We start from the raw sequence: 23,496 nt of genomic DNA, 5'->3' as shown, positions 1-23,496 counted from the left end.
ATCTGCAAAGATGGTATAGATATTTATCATAGATTGTGGATTCCCTAGAATATACGGCCACTTTACAGCTTGTCGATTGTTAGTTATTATAATATTGGCCTCAATAGTACTAGCATCTTTTTTGCCCACTAGAGTGGATAAAAGGGGCTTTGGTGTTAATGTCAATTGTAGAGGACGGTGATCGCTCTCCGTTCGGGAGTCTATTTTTAAATCCAGAACGTGTGGCCAAAATTCTATCGACACCAGTATATAGTCAATATTACTCCGGGAGCTGCCTCTACAGAATGTATATGCACTTGGTCTATCGGAAGGCAGAGGGCCGTTGCATGCTCTTAAACTGTGACCCATTGTAAGTTTTTATTAGTGTTTTTCACAAGCATTCCCCATTTTTTGAACTAAATAATCTATTCTTTTGCCTGTCCCCAGCACTAATGTCCCTTCTGTCCTCAGTCTTTATAGCACCAACCTTCGGGCAGTAGCTGCGCTTTATAAATCCGATTTACAATTACAATTTTAACTTGCTCACAAAGACACTGTTTATTTGCATAGTGTTGTTGCGCCTTTACTTAAAATAACTGGCAAATGATTATGGATTCCTACAAATGAATAAGCAAAATGCTTTCTTGCCTGCTTCTGAGGACCCTGTCCTCACCCCAAAGGCAGAAGGAGTTTGAGGTAAGTGATTTACGTGCTACCACGGCCTTGTGAAGTGCAGAGAAGTGGAAAGTGAGGTCATGGGGAACCCAAGGAGCAACACAGGAACAAAGCTGAAGACCACAAATCCAGTGGATAGACACTGCACTCTGATGTCTTTGTGTTTACCCATTTTCTGACAGAACAGATTTTGGGCAGAAATAGAGCAGAACATGGCAAGCAATAATAATGCCAGCACGAGAATAAATTGACACAACTAGTGTAGTGCACAGTAGGTGCATCAAGTTAGCTAAGCTGCAGTACTCAAGAGTATATAACGGGTGAGGTTTGGCTGCAGCACATAGGGGTATCAAGTAGCTTATGCCACATGCGCATGAGCACCTCAAGGGGCAACAGAACCTCTGTACCAAGGGAGGAGTGGCAAACACCAGATTAAGGGTGTCAATCTCCAATAGATGGGTGGATGGGCTGCAAACTGCAGAGCGATTGACTGCAACACGGACAGAGAGGCAAAGCAGGCAGCACAATGGGACTAGCAATGGGTGAGGTGGGATTTAAACACAAGTGGGGTACATCAACTGGGGGAAACTTGCTGCACATGATAGCTATTTAGGGAAAAATTCAGGTCATGTCATTTGGTGAGATGCATCGGAATCGACCCTGCGAGTTCAGTGATCCTGTATACAGAGAAACACTGTGATACACAGCGACTCACCACAAAAACTCCATCTGGAATGACCCAAGAGCCAGATTGATAGAGGCCAGGACTCCACTATAATCATACGAGAAAGCGCATTGCTTCAAAACAGAAGGATTAAGCAAGGCAACTCACCTCTACAGTCTGCTTCACACCGGCTCCTGCATCCTCATCTTCTGGGGTGGGGGCAGTATGACGGATTGCTGGGGGTGCGGACGGGCAAAGGGTAGGCCCGAATTGGGGGGAGTGCGGTAAGTACTGAGCGATGCTAATGCTACACAACCAAGAGTGGGCAAGCATCCTCATGAAATGTGGCGGGCGCGTATTGCCTGGCAGGATCCCTAGGGGCATCAGAAAGTTACGGAATGAAATCAGCCTCTCCCGCGTGAAGGAAAGGAGAAGGAAAGTTTTCTTTTCTCACTCGCCGAAAGACGTTATCTATTGAAATAATTGTATATCCCAATGAAACATAAAAAGCCACGCTGCCTTGATAACACATTCCGATGACTGTCCAGGAGGAAGCGTGCAGCATCGGCTTTCCCAGCATCTCTATTAAAAAAAATAAAAAGGAGGCACTGCAGCTGCCGCCCTGCGCGCCGCTGCTCGCTCCCGAGGTAAAACGCCGTGGGAGTGAACATTTTAAAAAAGGTGGGACATGCACCCACTATTAGCCATTTGCATGCTTTCATTATAGAAAGATAATCCAATGTGTGGGAGGAGTCAGACCCACACAGAGTAGATACAAGAAGCCCTGCAGGCTTGACCTAAAAAAGTATAGTATGACTGTAAATGGATTGAACATAGAGAGGCAGCCTGCTGCCGGTCCAACACAATAGTCCCCTAGACTTACTTGAACACAGAATGGGGATATCTGGGAATGTCCTAAAATGGTTCGCCTCCTTCTTAGATAGCCAAACACAAAGAAACAATCTCAACCAATCGATGTCGACCACCACGGCGGTCACCTTAGGAGTGCCTCAAGGTTCCTCCCTCTCACCTACCCTCTTCAATCTATCCATGGAGCCCCTAACCAAAATTCTGAAACTCTCCAATGTTCACTACCACATATCTGCGGATGACACCCAACTTTACCTAAGAGTATCATCAACTGATGATATCCACTCACTCAATACAACTCTGCAAAAAACACACAACTGGCTAACCGGAAACCACTTCAAACTCAACAAGCTCAAAACCGAATTCCTCCCAATTACCCTCCATGAGGACACGTTCACATTGAAGACTGGATGAAACCTTAAACACCCTTCAACTGCAAACCACACATCATAGGCGCTGCAAAATCTCCATGAATAACAATCGACAAAAATGTCAACATGCAGAAACACATCAGTGCAGCCACCAGTGGAGCAAACTCTCACGTGAACATCAGAAAACTAAAACCCTTCCTTCCCATCAACGACCTCAAATCGGCAGTGCAATCCCTAGTGATACCCAGAATAGACTATGGGAATACAACCTTATGTGGTCTGCCGAGATCCAGTCTGGCTCCACTAAAACCTCACTCAACGCGGCTGCAAGACTGGTCACCAGCTCCAAAAGGAACGACCATATCACCCCTGATCCAAAGGCACTGAACTGGCTCCCTTTTGAGGCAAGATCACAGCTAAAACTCGCCTGTATGACACACAAAGCCCTGCACTTCAGCACACCGAAGTATCTAGTTGATAAACTGGAACTGCCAGGTAGTGGCAGAGCATCGAGAAGCACCAGCACCTGGCTACTGAAACCACAAAAATTCAGGGGAAAAAAACATACAACCGTACTTTCTCCGGTCTCGCACCTAGAATCTGGAATGCCCTGCCCCCGGAAATTAGAATGAACACTTCTAGCAAAAATGAAGTCAAACTGCTTTCAATGAACAAATTACTACCTAACCCCCTCACTTAACTTGCTCTCTAAACAGAACTTACACTTGATCTTCAGGACCATTGCAACGGCACTCCTGAGTACCCCTGCACCCACTACGAATGTTTGACATCAGGTTTGCCCTCCCTTCTCCCTGTTCTCATGTTGTACCTATTGTATTAAACTTCTATGTGTTGTAACCTTTGTAAAGCCCTCTGAGCCCCTTCCAGGGTCTAGACGGCGCCATAGAAGTATTGGGAAATCATCTCCAATTGCTGTAGTTAGAGAGTTAGGTCTCATACCATCTACATTTCGCAAGAGCAATGGACCAGATCTATTTCTAAGTTATAAATGTCTAATGGAAGGAAGCTCCTAGATACTCAATAGGATATGTGTAGCCTGGTAATAGATACTGTGGCCCACTGCCCCCCCTCCGCTGAGCAGATTCAGGTTCTCATCCTGGCTGTCTTTTGGTGCCACTGTTGTTTCCCTTTATATTGCTGATTTACCTGTCTTTTTGGATAATAGTATGGGCTTTTTACCCAAATATGGGGGCAGTTTGGTGTCCATTATGCAATATGCCGATGTCATTGTTATCCTGGATTTAACATCGAAGGGATTGAATACTCTTCTGCTGTCATTACAGAAATCCAATGTACTCATTTAAAAAAAAAAAAAATGTTTCTAAAAGTACATTCTCCCTGAAATACAAAACTAAAACTGGCTTCAGGGTGAAGAAAAACTAGAGGTAGTTAAGTTATATCCCTTTTTGGGGAAAACCATGTGCTGTGGAGAGAAGGCACTTTGGTCATTTACTGTGAAGAAAGAGAAAATTTCATCCACTCCGCTTTACGCATTGGTTTTAATTGATGTGAAGAACTTGAGTTTTTTTGATAACATAGAGAGTTAATTTTGAGGACACAGTATGCTTTCTTTACACAAGGGGTTCTTTCAGCAATTAAATTAGAATTTGAGCTAAAGAGTGTCTGTGTACAAGGTCTCTCTGCAGTTATTCGCAGGGGCTTTTGGCTGTTAAGAAGTGATATAAGGTAATTAACGAATGTTATGTATGAAAAGATCTTCGAAGTAAGAAAGTTCTGTATTTTTATAGAAACTTAATCCATGTATTAAAAATATTTGATCTAAACCAAGAAAATGTACTTTCCTGGTCTCATCAGCAGCTAAAAGCTTATATTAAGCAGATATCCTCTAATCTATGCTGCCGTTTTGATGCTCAGTGTTGTAGGAAAAAATCAAAATTCAATGTGGCAGTGAATTTTTTTATTCAAAGAAAGCCGAAACAATATTTAACTTGAACTATTGACCATGGAGTTAGACGCTGCTGGGCCCTATTATGCCCTGCTATTTTACCATAAATTATCTTAATTGCTAGCTGCATCATTTGCCCAGCAGGGATAGTATTTGTAACTTCTGTAGTCACTGTATAAAAGATCTAAAAACACATGGTATTTATTTGTCCTGCATAGCTTCTAATTTTCTGAAGTATCAGGTTCGTACAATGGCCGTCGCTTTCGATTTATTATTATTTGTGTGCGAGTTTTTAAGTTTTTAAAATGTTTTTTACATTTGTATGGATTATGATAGTATAGTTTTAGCTATGTTTTAATGTCACTTTTGTCCAACTGATGAAATGACTAGATTTTATAACTTTATAATTTGGCTTTACATTTTTAAACTGTATCCTACAATGTTTTATTGTATTGTCTCTGTAGGCCTCACGTGAGTTCCAAATCTTACACTAAAACTTGAAATTGAGTACTAATGTGAATTGGTGAGGTAGGTATATTACTCAATATATTAGCATTCCGTTCAAACACAAATATCCTATTTTGAAGTCAGAGACTACTGCAAGTATTAAGTAGGACTTACACTGTGCTTGTATATTCGATTTTCGGGTAACAGCCTTCACTTAGTCTACATCTGTTTATCATCCAGTCTCATTTTATAGCTCCAACTCCACCCCTGTTTGGATGTTCCCTGACTCACTGAACTGCCTGTTGCCAAAATGCCCTTTCTCTTGACCATATACTCGAGGGAAGAGTGCTGATCTTCCGCATCTATAGATGTCCATACCCCTGAACATCTTCCGAACCTCAAACATCTTCTGCTGCAGACCCTTACCCTCTTCATCTGTGAACAGATTCCTGAATCCTGCTCCTCTTCCATTTCTTTAGCTTTCTAGGCCCCTCTCACCTTCAGTAGCTCCACATCCTGCTGCTCACACTTCTCCTCTATGTTGCTGATCAGGTCCATCAGTGCAGGTTTCTGATTTTCCAGCTCACTGATGTTTCTATAGACCGTATTAAGACTTTTTTCAGGCTTTGTTTTCATGCTGCTAAACTCTTGTTGTTTCTTCTGCTCCAGACACATTTTCTTCTCTTCAAATGTAATCAGGATTTTTAACTCCTGGTCCTTGACTGCTTCCTTTAAGAAAAGGAATTAAACTATCACATATAAATACATTTACATAGTATCCTACCAATTTACAAACATAAATTGTGGATTCCCTAAAATATTGCATACATGCTATTCTCTTACCTCTAGCTCTGTCACCCTCTTTTGTTCTTTGCAGTGAAGCACATCAATGTCCTCCAGACTATTATGCAATGTGGCCAGAAAATTGTTAAGCTTGCCCTGAAAATAAAATAAACTTTGTTTTCCAAACCAAATAACATTATTAGGAATTCCTAATGGGACAATTACTAAGATTATGAGCACAATCTTTGGCCATTCTAATGTGGGTCATGATATATGTATGTATATGATATTTCTATAGCACAAACCTTGCCAAAGGGCAGTCAAGTGCAATCCACGGTCATTAGGGACACAGCAACCAATTGATCAGTGTCATATTAACCATGCAACAGGCCACTATGCGATTCAACAGACTAATGTACATTTAGCCAGTTTCTCTTGGTGGAAACTTCAAAGACAAGATGGCTCTGCCTATGTATAGCATACCTCTCAGCACATGAGGCAAAGACGGCCATTCTGCTCCTCACCCAGCTCATGCCTTCTCTCTAAGTCTCCCCTTATCTGATATTTAGGTTCCTCATATTTCATCACAGATCTACCAACAGCTGAAGGGCATATCATAAGGACTCAAGCAGACATTTGCAAAAAAGATAGGTCGCACATCCGCCTCACACCCATTCCCCCACATCTTTACTCATGAAAATAATTTTAAAAATTCTAAATGTTACAGATAAATGTTTCTGCCTGTAAGAGTTCTTGTATAATGAGCCCAGGTGAGGCATTAGAACTGCATAGTGACCCAGCTTTGGAATTTCTAGCATTAAGTAATGCTGCTCATTTATCTTGGAAACATATGTGCATTCGAGGTTGCTTCCTTAGGTTTGCTGATTTTTGTCCAGGCCACTCTTCATTGAGTAAAGGTTCAGCCAAAACAAATGAGATAAAAGATAAAGACAGTAACTTGTTTAATAATCCCAACCAAGGAAATATGATAAATATGTAGAATTTTAAAAATATCTCCTGTATGATAATTTGTAGTAAAATTGACACATTTTTGAAACTATGCATTACAGATACAGATGTGGAATTGTACCCATGGCCACTTTTACATTTCACAAAAATTTTAAAGACTGCTATTATTGTCATGAGTTTGAAGACTGAAATACTCTTGATTTTCTGTCTGATAAATAAATTTATTCCTACAATAGAAATTCAGATTGATTTTCTGTCTGATAAATAAATGTATTCCTACAATGGAAATTCAGATTGCTTTTCTCAATGTTTTTTCCTCTTTCTAATTATACTTTGCCCACATGGTTTGTTAGCAACAGACAACTCCACGTGTTGATATATATAGGACCATGTTTCCATAGAAAAGTACCTTTTGACTTGCCTTTATCTTTGGCGCCGTTTGACGAATCTTCGCATAATTTTCCCCAAAAAAGTGTGTTGTGATTCTTGTTGTGCATGGAAAGTTTTGTGGTGATCCGTCAGGCAGGGGCCAAGAAAAAGGGGGGTTATACCAAGATGCGGTTTCCATGTTAATTCCCATAGACTTGTTAGCCGAACTTGCAACCCAAACCACTGGACGGAATTAAACCATATTTGTCAGAAATGTAGATTAGGCTATGCAGATCACGCTTTCAGTTATTTCTGGGTAAATCCGTTAAGTAGATGTTCAGATATTTAAGAGAAAAAAGTTCGTAATTTTTGTGACCGCAGGGGTGAGAACGGCACAGAAGGGGGGCCACGTGACCCCTGTCCCATTTCAAAAAAAATAAGTAGGCCCCAGTGAGGTGGGAGAGGTCCCAGGGGTCTGGGGTTCCCTGAGGCTCCCATTATAAATTCATTATGGCCCCCGGGAGGTAGTGTTCCCCTGGGCCCACTAGGGGATCTGAGTGTCCCCCCATAGCAAGGCATAATTTCCAGGTAAGTGATGGTCTCCGGGGCACGGGGTCCATGAGCCCTCCCGGTTCATTTTTGGAATGTGGCTCTGGGGGGAGGGGGGGTGGTCCACAGGGGGCCCGAAAGACCCCCAACCATTTAACTATAAATAAACCCAGGGGAGGTGATTGTCAACAAGGCATTAATAAGCCCCTGGAGGGGGGCGCGCACGGCCCCTCCTTTATTTTTTAAAAGTCCCTAGTACCTGGCCCCCCCGGGGGGATATGTCTAAAGTTCCTATGGAAATTAACAAGGGGAATGTGTTTTGGGTCCCCCCTTTTTCTCGGTCCCGCCTGACGCATCACTCCGAAACTTTCAAGACAGCAGCTGCAGTGAGTGGCACGCTAGTTTTAAAATGTTTGTGAAGATTCGTCAAATGGTGCTAACGTTGTTAGCAAAAGAAATGCTTTTCCTATGGAAACTAGGTCCTAACTATAACTACCTACTGACAACCGCCAGTAGGTGATTAATCTATCAATCTATCTATCTATATATCTATCTTTGGCGTTGTTGATGAATCTTCACGAAATTTTCAAAAAGGTGTCATAGGGGGTCTTGTTGTGTATGGAAAGTTTCAGGCTGATCCGTCAAGTGGGGTCTAGAAATCAGTTCAAACAGTATGATTTCCATGTTGATTCCCATAGGGCCTTTCGACACACCGGCTACCTGAACTGCAGGATAAAATTACATGAAATTTGTCAGGAAGGTAGATTTGTTTAAGCAGGTCGTGCTTTCAGTTATCCGGTGTAAATCTTTTCAGTAGTTTTGGAGATATTTAAGGGGGAAAATAAGGATATCTGGGGCCACAGCTAATTTGCGAAGATTTTGCGATTAATTGCGATTGCGCGTGCAAGAGGAATGCGGAATCGGCTTGCCACCACCTGAGCAGAGAGTTGTGCCCACCATTTTACCTTATGGCAACAGTCCCCGGGGCTGAAATAAAAGATCCACTCTGACACTCATGTACCCGCTCACTCACCCACTCATAGCTTATGCACCCACTCACAGACACACTCAGACTCATGCACCTATTCACAGACCCACTCAGAGACTTATGCACCCACTCACAGACCCAGTCAGAAACTCATGCATCTACTCACAGACTCACTAAGACACTCATGCACCCTCTCACAGACCCAGACACTCATGCACTCACTCAGAGAGCCAGTGTGAGAGTCACGCACCCACTCTTAGGCCCACTCAGACTCTCATACATTTATTCAGACTCACTGAGACACTCATGCACCAATTGACAGGCCTAGTGAGATACTGATGCACCCACTCAAGACAGCCCACTCAGGGAGCCATTCAGATACTCATGCACCCACTCATAGACCCAGTCAGACACTGTTGCACCCACTAACGGAAAAAAGTAAATTATAAAGAAAATGAATATTATTTTGAGCAATAGGGCAGCTCTAAGAAGAGCTTTTGTGTTCATTGTGTTTATATGAGAGCTACACATAAGATTTGATGCAGAGTTTTAGTTTATTGGGAAACACTCTGTTGCCTTCATCTGTGAAGTGTACTCCATCACTTCTGTCAAAATGCAGGTTGTTGTTGTAGAGAGAGCCCATAGTATGGTCTCTGAGGAATGCAGAAACGTTTTTATTAACATGTTTCTTGGCTTTGTCAACCTATTGTCAAATTGATTTGACCACTTCCATTCCTGTCTTCGGCATATGTTGGAATACAGCAAGACAGTGTGAGGGAAAAGTGTCATCAATTGTGTAAATGTATTCTTCATTAGTATTTCCAGTCCTACCCCAGTCAGTGTGCCTAGGTCATTGCCACCACAGTGCGCAGTCATCAAGGGCTTGGTAATCCACAATGCTTTCAACCAAAGGCAGAAATTGTCACTTCAATCCTCTCTGGTCAATCCAAGCAATAAACATATTAGCCAAACCCAAGTCCCTGTCAATACCACTTTTCTAGCAGCCTCTCTAGCCCAAAAGACATAGCTGCGGCCCACAATCCACACTCTAATCATGTTGGCCTGCAGCAGCAGTAGCAGACAGGAAAAGGCTAGAGCTGAATGAGTCAGTTTTCAAAATGAAAGACAGTTAAAATGAAGGTGTGGTTCTAGTTTAAAAAAAAAATGTGATTAGATGGTGTGACTATGGAGGTGAATAAATTTGGGTAGTATCTTGAAAGCTTAAATACCCAGATCTATGATTGGCTACAGGAAAAATAAAAAAGTGAAATGTAGATTTGGATATGTTTTTAGTTCTGTACTGTAAACCGCACCTGTTGGAGCTCATTTTGTAAATAATACAGCCCTTATAGAATGTACAGCGACCTTGTTAACAACTGGTTCTAGTGCGTTTGCTATGGAGACTGTACTAAGAGTATATTGGGGAAGGGTGTTAAAGAGAGAGTGGTGTAGAGTTCTTGTTGTGTAACATGGATTATATTTCCTGGTGAAGGCTTGCTAGTAAAGTGTACTGTATTCTTGACATCATGAAAATACAGAGCCAAATATTTTTTTCAACTCTTTTTTTTATAATTATGCACAAATGCTCTACCATGTTGGGCTTCTTTATTAAAGTGCATGAAAGGGTTAACACATACTAGCCATTCAGGAAAGGAGTTACAAACCAAAAAATGAAATATATGTTTTTATTTGCTGCTTTCTGCGGGTGCAAAGTTGAAAATGCTGCCATTAATGCTTGCTTTGTGTGGTGTGCCATTCTTATGCTTAGTTTTAACATTTCCTGAAAGTATTGTATCTTTCCGATAAGAGCAAAAACTAAATATTTGATCAGAGAACTCAATTTGCAGGAATTTAAATTACATTTATTTGGAGAAATAAATCATTGAAGCGTTATGTGTGTATGTGAGAATGTTAAAAGAGAGTATGAAATATTTTAGAGATAATATTTGAATTATATGAGGTAATGTATGAGTAGTTTTGTGAGTGGCTTTGTATGTTTAATAACCGGTAAGTAAGACAATTTATGACTGAATAAGAATGTGACAGTTTGTCTGAATTGCAGACTAGGTGTGTGAGTAGTTGGTTCACAATCTGTTGCTTTGAATTTTTATATTGTACATTTGCTGCTTACTGCATGGTGTAATTGGTAGTAAAGACAACTGTAGGTTAAAGAGTTAAACTTTTAGATAGCAAGGCATTAGATGTGTTTATATAATGTGCTGTTCCTAAAGAGTGTTTTTCCTTTGAATTTTGGGTCATGTAATCCTGTTACACTGCTATGTCAAACAGCTACAGAAGCATATATACATTTAGTCACTTACTCGGAAACTATGTGTACATGCAGGAGACTCAAATGTAGCTGTAGTCACATCTATATTGCACTCTATCCTCTAACACAGGCACTGAGGTATTTCTGCAGCTATTTACATAAACATTTAAACAGCCATGGAGGAATTATATCAGGCAGATACATACAAGGACATTTACTTAAACATCTCATGGCGCTGATAGAGGTGTACTCCTACACTGAGATATGAAGCCAATTTGTAACACAACGTCATCATCCATCCAAATAGTCCTTTAAACGTGGGTCAGGCATACTTGTGCAAACACTGTCTGTGCACCCTCAATACAAGCTTCATTTGGCATTTAAAGATGTTTTCCAGGTGTCAAACCAACATTTGAGTACACACAAAACACCTATAAGATATGCTGTTGGTATACCAACAAGCATTTGCAATGCAATAGGTCTTGCATTCATGCAAGTTTGAGATATTGGCATTATAAATGACAATGCCTTTTATTTATGTTTTGAGTTTTAAAACATAAATAAAAGGCATTGTCATTTACAATACTAATAGCTTAAACTCTCGCAATTGTAGGACCTATTGCATTGAAATAAAGGGCCTTCTCGACCGCTTGTTAAATTGTAAATAGCAGAGATAGAGACCGGCCTGCGATATCATCAACGTAGTGATAAATAGTGCAGTGAAGATGTATTAGTGTTGTAAATTACACAGACACAAAGTGTGAAGTGCGAGTTACATATGATCCGAACTATAAACACTAAAAAAGAGCTCCAACACCTTTCGCTCTGTGATTACACTGTCGCGACTCGGGAGGAAGACTGGGGGTGAGCTATTTCCTGCCCTCTCTGTCATTTGGTGCGCAGTGTGGCATTGCGTAGTGTCATTGCTATCTTTGGCCAAATAAAAAACACTCCAGCTGTAGTAGGGCCCTGGCTTTACCTCTTGGTGCAGGGTGGGGTGTGCTTTACGGCAGACATGGAGGGAGGAAGGGATGGTCTTGGCTGCAGCTCCGGCCTCGTACCGTACCGCTGCTATTACTAGTGAGCGAGAGGCGTTGAGGTGGTGGTATTGGTGGCAGTATTAGTATTGGTGGTGGCGGTATTGGTGGTGCTGGTACTGGTGGTGGTATTGGTGATGGTGGTATTTGGTGGTGGTGGTATTGATGGCGGTTTTGGTATTGGTGGTGGTACTGGTATTGGTGGTGGAGGTATTAGAATTGGTGGTAGTGGTAGTGGTATTGGTGTTGGTGGTACTGGTATTGGTGGTGGTGGTATTAGTATTGGTGGTATAATTTGTATTGATGGTGTTGGTATTGGTGGTGGTAATAGTGGTGGGGTATTGGTGGTGGTGGTATTGGTGGTGGTGATATTGGTGGTGGTATTGGTGGTGGTGGTATTGGTGGTGTGGTAATATTGGTGGTCATATTAGTACTGGTGGTGGCATTGGTATTGGTACTAATGGTGGTGATATTGGTGGGGGTATTGCTGGTGGTTGTGGCAGTATTGGTGGTGGTGGTATTGGTTGTGGGGTATTTGTGGTGGTGGTTTGGTGGTGGTGGCATTGGTGGTGATGGTATTAGTGGTAGTATTGGTTTTGATACTGGTGATGGTGGTATTGGTGGTGGTGGTATTGGTGGTGGTGGCGGCATAGGTGATGGTATTGCTGGTGGTGATATTGGTGGTGGTGGTTGGTGGTGGTATTGGTGGTTGTGGTATTGGTACTGGTGGTGGCATTGGTAATGATGGTGGTGGTAATGGTGGTGGTGGTTTTGGTGGTATTGGTGGTCGTGGTGGTAGTGGTGGTATTGGTGGTGGTGGTATTGGTGATAGTATTGGTGTTTGTATTGGTGTTGATGGGATATTAGTATTGGGGGTGGTAGTGGTACTGGTGGTGGTGGCATTGGTATTGGTGGTGGTATTGGTGGTGGCATTGGGTGTATTGATAGAGGTACTGGTCATAGTGGTATTGGTGGTTGTATTAGTGGTGATGGTGGTATTTGTGGTGGTGGTGGTATTGGTGGTTGTGGTGATGGTGGAGGTGTTGGTATTGGTGGTGGTGATATTGGTGGTGGTGGTACTGGTGGAATTAGTGGTGGTATTGGTGGTGGTATCGGTGGTATTGATGGTGATGTTGGTATTGGTGATGGTATTGGTGGTGGTGGTGATATTGATGGTGGTGGTGGTATTGGTGGTGGTGATATTAGTGGTGGTTGCATTGGTATTGGCAGTGGTACTAGTGGTGCTGGTTTTGGATTAGTGATGGTGGTATTGGTGTTATTTGTGGTATTGGTGGTGTTGGTTTTGGTGGTGGTATTGGTGGTGGTGGTGGTGACGGTATTGGTGGTGGAGGTGGTGGTATTGGTGGTGATATTTGTGGTAGAGGTACTGGTGGTGGTTGTATTGGTGGTGGTGGTATTGGATGTTGTGGTGGTATTGGTGGTGGTAATGATGGGGTTATTGATGGTGGTGGGGATATTGGTGATAGTATTGGGGGTTGTATTGGTATTGATGGGGTATTGGGGTGGTAGTGGTATTGGTGGTGGTGGTATTGGTGGTGGTGGCATTAGTGGTGGTACTGGTGGTGGTGGTGATATTGAAGGTGGTAGTGGTATTGGTGGTGGTGGTATTGGTGGTGGCATTGGTATAGGCAGTGGTACTAGTGGTGCTGGTTTAGGATAAGTGATGTTGGTATCGGTGGGGGTATTGGTATTGGTGGTGGTGGCATTGGTGTTGGTATTGGTAGTGGTAATGGTGGTGGCGGTATTGGTGGTGGCGATATTGGTGGTGATAGTGGCATTGGTGGTGGTGGTATTGGTGATGGTATTTGTGGTAGAGGTATTTGTGGTGGCGGTATTGGATGTTGGGGTGGTATTGGTGGTGGTGGTAATGGTGGTTGCGGTAGAGGTATTGGTGGTGGTGGTATTAGGGGTGGTGGTATAGGTGGTGGTGCAATTGGTGGTGGTGTTTGTGATGGTGGTATTGGTGGTGGTGGTATTGGTAGTGATATTAGTGGTGCTGGTATTAGTGGTGGTGGTGGTATTGGTAGTGGTATTGTGGCGGTGGTGGCATAGGTAGTGATGTTGGTGGTGATGGTATTGGTGTTGATATTGTAGTGGTATTGGTGGTGGTGGCATTGGTGGTGTTCATAGAATTGGTGGTGATGATATGATGATATTGGTGGTGGTGGTGGTGGTGGTAGTGGCAGTATTGGTATTGGTGGTGGGGGTATTGGTGGTGCTGGTACTGGTGGTGGTATTGGCAGTGGTGGTATTGGTAGTGGTGGTAGTTTTGGTATTGGTGGTGGTGGTATTGGTGTTAGTGGTATTGGTGGTACTGGTATTGGTGTTGGTGGTATTAGTATTGGTGGTAAAATTGGTATTGATGGTGGTGGTATTAGTGGTAGGTATTGGTGGTGATATTGGTGGTGGTATTGGTGATGTGGTAATATTGGTGGTGGTTTTAGTACTGGTGGTTGCATTGGTATTGGTCCTGATGGTGGTGGTATTGGTGGTGGTATTGGTGGTGATGGTGGCGGTATTGGTGGTGGCGGTATTGGTGGTGGTACTGGTGGTGGTATTGGTGGAGGTGATATTGGTGGTGATATCAGTGGTGGTGGTATTGGTGGTGTAGTAATATTGGTGGTGGTATTATTACTGGTAGGGGCATTGGTATTGGTACTGATGGTGGTGGTATTGGTGGTGGTGGTATTGGTGGTGGAGGTATTGGTGGTGGGGTATTTGTGGTGGTGGTACTGGTGGTATTGGTGGTGGTGGTATTAGTGGTAGTATTGGTATTGGTACTGGTGGTATTGATGGTGGTATTGGTGGAGGTGGTATTGGTGGTGGTATTGGTGGTAATGGTATTGTTGGTGGTGGTATTGGTGGTGGTGTTATTGGTGGTGGTGGTGGTATTGGTGATAGTATGAGTGGTTGTATTGGTGTTGATGAGGTATTGGTATAGGGGGTGGTATTGGTATTGGTGGTGGTGGTATTGGTGGTGGTGGCATTGGTGGTACTGTTGGTAGTGGTATTGGTGGTTGTATAAGTGGTGATGGTGGTATTGGTGGTTGTGGAGATGGTGGTGGTGTTGGTATTGGTGGAGGTGATATTGGTGGTATTGGGTATTTGTGGTGGAGTTAGTGGTGGTATTGGTGGTATGGATGGTGATGTTGGTATTGGTGATGGTATTTGTGGTGGTAGTGGTATTGGTGGTGGTGGTGGTGGTATTGGTATTGGCAGTGGTACTAGTGGTGTTGGTATTGGTGGTGGTGGTATTGGTGTGTGTTGGTGGTGGCGGTATTGGTGGTGGTGGTATTGGTGGTGGCGGTATTGATGGTGGTATTGGTGGTGGTATTTGTGGTAGACATATTGGTGGTGGTGGTGGTATTGGACGTTGGGGTGGTATTTGCAGTGGTGATAATGGTGGTAGTGGTATTAGAGGCGGTGTAATTGATGGTGGTGGTGGTGTTGGTGGTGGTGGTGGTGGCAGTATTGGTGGTGGCGGTATTGGTGGTGGTGGAATTTGTGGTGGTGGTATTGGTAAGAGTATTGTTGGTTGTATTGGTATTGATGGGGTATTGGGATTGGTATTGGTGGTAGTGGTATTGGTGGTTGTATTAGTGGTGATGGTGGTATTTGTGGTGGTGGTATTGGTGTTTGTGGTGATGGTGGTGGTGGTGTTGGTATTGGTAATATTGGTGGTGGTGGTACTGGTGGAATTAGTAGTGGTATTGGTGGTGGTATCGGTGGTATTGATGGTGATGTTGGTATTGGTGATGGTATTGGTGGTGGTGGTGATATTGATGGTGGTGGTGGTATTGCTGGTGGTGATATTAGTGGTGGTTGCATTGGTATTGGCAGTGGTACTAGTGGTGCTGGTTTTGGATTAGTGATGGTGGTATTGGTGTTGTTATTTGTGGTATTGGTGGTGTTGGTTTTGGTGGTGGTATTGGTGGTGGTGGTGGTGGCGGTATTGGTGGTGGAGGTGGTGGTATTGGTGGTGATATTTGTGGTAGAGGTACTGGTGGTGGTTGTATTGGTGGTGGTATTGGATGTTGTGGTGGTATTGGTGGTGGTAATGATGGGGTTATTGATGGTGGTGGGGATATTGGTGATAGTATTGGGGGTTGTATTGGTATTGATGGGGTATTGGTGGTGGTGGTATTGGTGGTGGTGGCATTAGTGGTGGTACTGGTGGTGGTGGTGATATTGAAGGTGGTAGTGGTATTGGTGGTGGTGGTATTGGTGGTGGCATTGGTATAGGCAGTGGTACTAGTGGTGCTGGTTTAGGATAAGTGATGTTGGTATCGGTGGGGGTATTGGTATTGGTGGTGGTGGCATTGGTGTTGGTATTGGTAGTGGTAATGGTGGTGGCGGTATTGGTGGTGGCGATATTGGTGGTGATAGTGGCATTGGTGGTGGTGGTATTGGTGATGGTATTTGTGGTAGAGGTATTTGTGGTGGCGGTATTGGATGTTGGGGTGGTATTGGTGGTGGTGGTAATGGTGGTTGCGGTAGAGGTATTGGTGGTGGTGGTGGTATTAGGGGTGGTGGTATAGGTGGTGGTGCAATTGGTGATGGTGTTTGTGATGGTGGTATTGGTGGTGGTGGTATTGGTAGTGGTATTGTGGTGGTGGTGGCATAGGTAGTGATGTTGGTGGTGGTGGTATTGGTGTTGATATTGGTGGTGGTGATATTGTAGTGGTATTGGTGGTGGTGGCATTGGTGGTGTTCATAGAATTGGTGGTGATGATATGATGATATTGGTGGTGGTGGTGGTGGTGGTAGTGGCGGTATTGTTGGTGGGGGTATTGGTGGTGCTGGTACTGGTGGTGGTATTGGCAGTGGTGGTATTGGTAGTGGTGGTAGTTTTGGTATTGGTGGTGGTGGTATTGGTGTTAGTGGTATTGGTGGTACTGGTATTGGTGTTGGTGGTATTAGTATTGGTGGTAAAATTGGTATTGATGGTGGTGGTATTAGTGGTAGGTATTGGTGGTGATATTGGTGGTGGTATTGGTGATGTGGTAATATTGGTGGTGGTTTTAGTACTGGTGGTTGCATTGGTATTGGTCCTGATGGTGGTGGTATTGGTGGTGGTATTGGTGGTGATGGTGGCGGTATTGGTGGTGGCGGTATTGGTGGTGGTACTGGTGGTGGTATTGGTGGAGGTGATATTGGTGGTGATATCGGTGGTGGTTGTATTGGTGGTGTAGTAATATTGGTGGTGGTATTATTACTGGTAGGGGCATTGGTATTGGTACTGATGGTGGTGGTATTGGTGGTGGTGGTATTGGTGGTGGAGGTATTGGTGGTGGGGTATTTGTGGTGGTGGTACTGGTGGTATTGTTGGTGGTGGTATTAGTGGTAGTATTGGTATTGGTACTGGTGGTATTGATGGTGGTATTGGTGGAGGTGGTATTGGTGGTGGTATTGGTGGTAATGGTATTGTTGGTGGTGGTATTGGTGGTGGTGGTATTGGTGGTGGTGGTGGTATTGGTGATAGTATGAGTGGTTGTATTGGTGTTGATGAGGTATTGGTATAGGGGGTGGTATTGGTATTGGTGGTGGTGGTATTGGTGGTGGTGGTATTGGTGGGGGTGGCATTGGTGGTACTGTTGGTAGTGGTATTGGTGGTTGTATAAGTGGTGATGGTGGTATTGGTGGTTGTGGAGATGGTGGTGGTGTTGGTATTGGTGGAGGTGATATTGGTGGTATTGGGTATTTGTGGTGGAGTTAGTGGTGGTATTGGTGGTATGGATGGTGATGTTGGTATTGGTGATGGTATTTGTGGTGGTGGTGGTATTGGTGGTGGTGGTATTGGTGGTGGCATTTGTATTGGCAGTGGTACTAGTGGTGTTGGTATTGGTGTGTGTTGGTGGTGGCGGTATTGGTGGTGGTGGTATTGGTGGTGGCGGTATTGATGGTGGTATTGGTGGTGGTATTTGTGGTAGACATATTGGTGGTGGTGGTGGTATTGGACGTTGGGGTGGTATTGGCAGTGGTGATAATGGTGGTAGTGGTATTAGTGGTGGTATTGGTGGTGGTATTGGTGGTGGTGGTGGTATTGATGGGGATGGTATTGGTAGTGCGGAGGTATTGGTGGTTTTATTGGTGATGTTGTTTGTGATGATGGTGAAATTGAAGGTAGTGGTATTGGTGGTGGTGATAGTGGTGGTTGCATTGGTATTGGTCCCGATGGTGGTGGTATTGGTGGTGGTGATGGTGGCGGTATTGGTGGTGGCGGTATTGGTGGTGGTACTGGTGGTGGTATTGGTGGAGGTGATATTGGTGGTGATATCGGTGGTGGTGGTATTGGTGGTGTAGTAATATTGGTGGTGGTATTATTACTGGTAGGGGCATTGGTATTGGTACTGATGGTGGTGGTATTGGTGGTGGTGGTATTGGTGGTGGAGGTATTGGTGGTGGGGTATTTGTGGTGGTGGTACTGGTGGTATTGGTGGTGGTGGTATTAGTGGTAGTATTGGTATTGGTACTGGTGGTATTGATGGTGGTATTGGTGGAGGTGGTATTGGTGGTGGTATTGGTGGTAATGGTATTGTTGGTGGTGGTATTGGTGATAGTATGAGTGGTTGTATTGGTGTTGATGAGGTATTGGTATAGGGTGGTATTGGTATTGGTGGTGGTGGTATTGGTGGTGGTGGCATTGGTGGTACTGTTGGTAGTGGTATTGGTGGTTGTATAAGTGGTGATGGTGGTATTGGTGGTTGTGGAGATGGTGGTGGTGTTGGTATTGGTGGAGGTGATATTGGTGGTATTGGGTATTTGTGGTGGAGTTAGTGGTGGTATTGGTGGTATGGATGGTGATGTTGGTATTGGTGATGGTATTTGTGGTGGTAGTGGTATTGGTGGTGGTGGTGGTGGTATTGGTGGTGGCATTGGTATTGGCAGTGGTACTAGTGGTGTTGGTATTGGTGGTGGTGGTATTGGTGTGTGTTGGTGGTGGCGGTATTGGTGGTGGTGGTATTGGTGGTGGCGGTATTGATGGTGGTATTGGTGGTGGTATTTGTGGTAGACATATTGGTGGTGGTGGTGGTATTGGACGTTGGGGTGGTATTTGCAGTGGTGATAATGGTGGTAGTGGTATTAGAGGTGGTGTAATTGATGGTGGTGTTGGTGGTGGTGGTGGTGGCAGTATTGGTGGTGGCGGTATTGGTGGTGGTGGAATTTGTGGTGGTGGTATTGGTAAGAGTATTGTTGGTTGTATTGGTATTGATGGGGTATTGGGATTGGGATTGGTATTGGTGGTAGTGGTATTGGTGGTTGTATTAGTGGTGATGGTGGTATTTGTGGTGGTGGTATTGGTGTTTGTGGTGATGGTGGTGGTGGTGTTGGTATTGGTAATATTGGTGGTGGTGGTATTGGTGGTGGTGGTGGAATTAGTGGTGGTATTGGTGGTGGTATTGGTGGTATTGATGGTGATGTTGGTATTGGTGGTGGTGGTGGTATTGATGGTATTGGCAGTGATACTAGTGGTGCTGGTTTTGGATTAGTGATATTGGTATTGGTGTTGGTATGGGTGTTGGTATTGGTGTTGGTATTGGTGGTGGTAGTGGAATTGTTGGTGGTGGTGGTATTGATGGTGGTGATGGAATTGGTAGTGGTAGTGTGGAGGTATTGGTGGTTTTATTGGTGATGGTGTTTGTGATGATGGTGAAATTGAAGGTAGTGGTATTGGCGGTGGTGATAGTGGTGGTTGTATTGGTGGTGGCATTCGTATTGGCATTGGTACTAGTGGTGCTGGTTTTGGATTAGTGATGTTGGTAATGGTGGTGGTATTGGTATTATTGGTGGTGGCATTGGTATTGGTGGTGGTAATGGTGGTGGCGGTATTGGTGGCGGTAGTGGCATTGGTGGTGTTGGTTGTATTGGTGATGGTATTTGTGGTAGAGGTATTGGTGGTGGCAGTATTGGATGTTGGGGTGGTAATGGTGGATGCGGTACAGGTATTGGTGGTGGTATTGGTGGTGTTGGTGGTGGTATTAGTGGTGGTATTGGTGGTGGTGGAGGTGGTGTTATTGATGGTGGTGGTGGTATTGGTGGCGGTGGCAGTATTAGTGGTGGTGGTATAGGTGGTGGTGTAGGTGGTGGTGCAATTGGTGGTGGTGCAGTGGTATTAGTGGTGTGATTGGTGGTGGTGTTTGTGATGGTGGGATTGGTGGTGGTGCATTGGTGAAATTGGTTGATATATTAGTGGTGCTGGTATTAGTGGTGGTGGGGGTATTGGTGGTGGCATTAGTGGTGCTGGTATTAGTGGTGGTGGGGGTATTGGTGGTGGTATTAGTGGTGGTGGTGGTATTGGTAGTGGTATTGGTGGTGATATTCTTAGTGGTATTGGTGGTGGTGGCATTGGTGGTGTTCGTAGAATTGGTGGTGGTGATATTTGTGGTATTGGTGGTGTCGGTGGTATTGGTAGTGGTGGTGGCGGTATTGGTGGTGGGGGTATTTGTGGTGCTGGTACTGGTGGTATTGGTGGCAGTTTTGGTATTGGTGGTGGTGGTATTGTTAGTGGTATTGGTGATACTGGTATTGGTGGTGGTGGTATTAGTATTGGTGGTATAATTTGTATTGATGGTGGTGGTCTTAGTGGTGGGGTATTGGTGGTGGTGGTATTGGTGGTGGTGATATTACGGTGGTATTCGTGGTGTGATAATATTGGTGGTGGTATTAGTGCTGGTGGTAGCATTGGTATTGGTACTGATGGTGGTGGTATTGGTGGTGGTGGTGGCGGTATTGGTGGAGGTGATATTGGTGGTGGTATCGGTGGTGGTGATATTGGTGTGGTAATATTGGTGGTGGTATTACTGGTGGTGGCATTGGTATTGGTACTGATGGTGGTATTGGTGGTATTGGTATTGGTGGTGGTATTGGTGGTGGAGGTATTGGTGGTGGTGGTATTGGTGGTGGGGTATTTGTGGTCGTGGCACTGTTGGTGGTGGTATTGGTGGTATTAGTGGTAGTATTGGTATTGGTACTGGTGGTATTGATGGTGGTATGGGTGGTGGTGGTACTGGTATTGGTGGTGGTGGTGATATTGGTGGTGGTGGTAGTTGGTGGGGTTATTGGTACTGGTGGTGGCATTGGTAATGATGGTGGTATTGGTGGTGGTGGTATTGGTGGTCATGGTGGTATTGGTGGTAGCGGTACTGGTGGTGGGATATTGGTGGTGGTGGTATTGGTGATAGTATTAGTGGTTGTATTGTTGTTGATGAGGTATTGGTATTGGGGGTGGTATTGGTACTGGTGGTGGTATTGGTACTGGTGGCATTGGTGATTGTGGTATTGGTGGTGCTGGTATTGGTGGTGACATTGGTGGCATTGGTGGTGGTACTGGTGGTTGTATTAGTGGTGATGGTGGTATTTGTGGTGTTGGTATTGGTGGTTGTGGTGATGGTGGTGCTGGTGGTATTGGTGGTGGTGATATTAGTGGTGGTGGTATTGGTGGTGGGGTATTTGTGGTCGTGGCACTGTTGGTGGTGGTATTGGTGGTATTAGTGGTAGTATTGGTATTGGTACTGGTGGTATTGATGGTGGTATTGGTGGTGGTGGTACTGGTATTGGTGGTGGTGGTGATATTGGTGGTGGTGGTAGTTGGTGGGGTTATTGGTACTGGTGGTGGCATTGGTAATGATGGTGGTATTGGTGGTGGTGGTATTGGTGGTCATGGTGGTATTGGTGGTAGCGGTACTGGTGGTGGGATATTGGTGGTGGTGGTATTGGTGATAGTATTAGTGGTTGTATTGTTGTTGATGAGGTATTGGTATTGGGGGTGGTATTGGTACTGGTGGTGGTATTGGTACTGGTGGCATTGGTGATTGTGGTATTGGTGGTGCTGGTATTGGTGGTGACATTGGTGGCATTGGTGGTGGTACTGGTGGTTGTATTAGTGGTGATGGTGGTATTTGTGGTGTTGGTATTGGTGGTTGTGGTGATGGTGGTGCTGGTGGTATTGGTGGTGGTGATATTAGTGGTGGTGGTATTGGTGGTGGTGGGATTGGTGGTGGCATTGGTATTGGCAGTGGTACTACTGGTGCTGGTTTTGGATTAGTGATGGTGGTATTGGTGGTGGTGCTATCGGTGTTGGTATTGGTGGTGGTGGTATTGGTTTAGGTAGTAGTGGTGTTGGTATTGGTGGTGGTATTGGTGACGGTGGTATTGGTGTTGTGTGTTGGTGGTATAGGTGGTGGTGGTATTGGTGGCGGTATTTGTGGTAGACATATTGGTGGTGGTATTGGACGTTGGGGTGGTATTGGTGGTGGTGGTAATGGTGGTAGTGGTTTAAGTGCTGGTATTGGTGGTGTTGGTGGTGGTATTGGTGGTGTAGGTGGTGTTATTGAAGGTGGTGGTGGTGGTGCTGGTGGCGGTATTGGTGGTGGTGGTATTGGTGGTTGTGGTGTTGGTGGTGGCATTGGTGGTGGTACTGGTGGTAGCGGTATTGGTGGTTGTATTAGTGGTGATGGTGGTATTAGTGGTGGTGGTATTGGTGGTTGTGGTGATGGTGGTGGTGTTGGTATTGGTGGTGGTGATATTGGTGGTGGTGGTGGTATTGGTGGTGGAATTAGTGGTGGTATTGGTAGTGGTATTGGTGGTATTGATGGTGATGTTGGTATTGGTGGTGGTGGTGGTGGTGATATTGATGGTGGTTGTATTGGTGGTGGTGATAGTGGTGGTTGTGGTGGTGGTATTGTTAGTGGCATTGGTATTGGCAGTAATACTAGTGGTGCTGGTTTTGGATTAGTGATATTGGTATTAGTGTGGGTTTGGGTGTTGGTATTGGTGTTGGTATTGGTGGTGTTGGTATTGGTGGTGGTATTGGTGGTGGTGACATTGGTGGTGGTGGTGGAGGTGGTGGTATTGATGGTGGTGGTGGAATTGGTAGTGGTATTTGTGGTAGAGGTATTGGTGGTGGCGGTATTGGACTTTGGGGTGGTATTGGTGGTCATGGTTATGGTGGTGGCAGTAGTGGTGTTATTGGTGATGGTGTTTGTGATGGTGGTATTGGTGGTGATTATTAGTGGTGGTGGTGTTACTGGTGGTATTACTGGTGGTGGTATTGGTGGTGGAATAGGTAGTGATGTTGGTGGTGGTATTGGTGGTGCTATTGGTGGTGCTGGTATTGGTGGTGGTATTGGTAGAGGTATGGGTGGTGGTATTGTTGGTGTTGGTGGTATTGGTGGTGGTATTGGTTGTGATATTTGTGGTGCTGGTAATGGTGGTGGTGGTGTTGGTGGTATTGGTGGTGATCGTATTCATAGTGGTATTGGTGGTAGTTGTATTGGTGGAGTTGGTGGTGTTGGTGGTATTGGTGGTGGTGGCATTGGTGGTGGTATTTATGGTGTTGGTGGTATTGGTAGTGGTGTTGGACGTTGTTGGTGGTGGTGATGGTATTGGTGGTAGTGGTGGTGGTATGGTGGTGGTATTTGTGGTGGTATTGGTGGTGGCGGTATTGGTGGTGGTATTGGTGGTGGTGGTATTGGGCGTTGGGGTGGTATTGGTGGTGGTGGTATTGGTGGTGGTGGTAGTGTTATTGGTGGTAGTATTGGTGGTGGTAATGGTGGTGGTAATGGTAGTGATATTGGTG

General features: G+C 44.7%; 1 protein-coding gene across 1 annotated transcript in view; it reads right to left on the bottom strand.

The window, feature by feature from the left end:
* LOC146771200 (FACT complex subunit SPT16-like) overlaps nucleotides 1-23,496 on the bottom strand; it is a 267,181-nt gene that overhangs the window by 193,477 nt on the left and 50,208 nt on the right. Inside the window, exons 2-3 of the mRNA XM_085640304.1 lie at nucleotides 5,777-5,872; nucleotides 5,432-5,662 (exon numbers count right to left, since the gene is read on the bottom strand). Of these exons, the coding sequence (XP_085496430.1) occupies nucleotides 5,432-5,662; nucleotides 5,777-5,872 (327 nt within the window). The remainder of the gene's footprint in view (nucleotides 1-5,431; nucleotides 5,663-5,776; nucleotides 5,873-23,496) is intronic.

Source organism: Triturus cristatus, unplaced genomic scaffold (assembly GCF_964204655.1).
Source record: "Triturus cristatus unplaced genomic scaffold, aTriCri1.1 SCAFFOLD_231, whole genome shotgun sequence".
Classification (NCBI taxonomy): Eukaryota; Metazoa; Chordata; class Amphibia; order Caudata; family Salamandridae; genus Triturus; species Triturus cristatus.
Note: the sequence above shows the minus strand (reverse complement) of the source record. Positions and strands in the feature narration are given on the sequence as shown.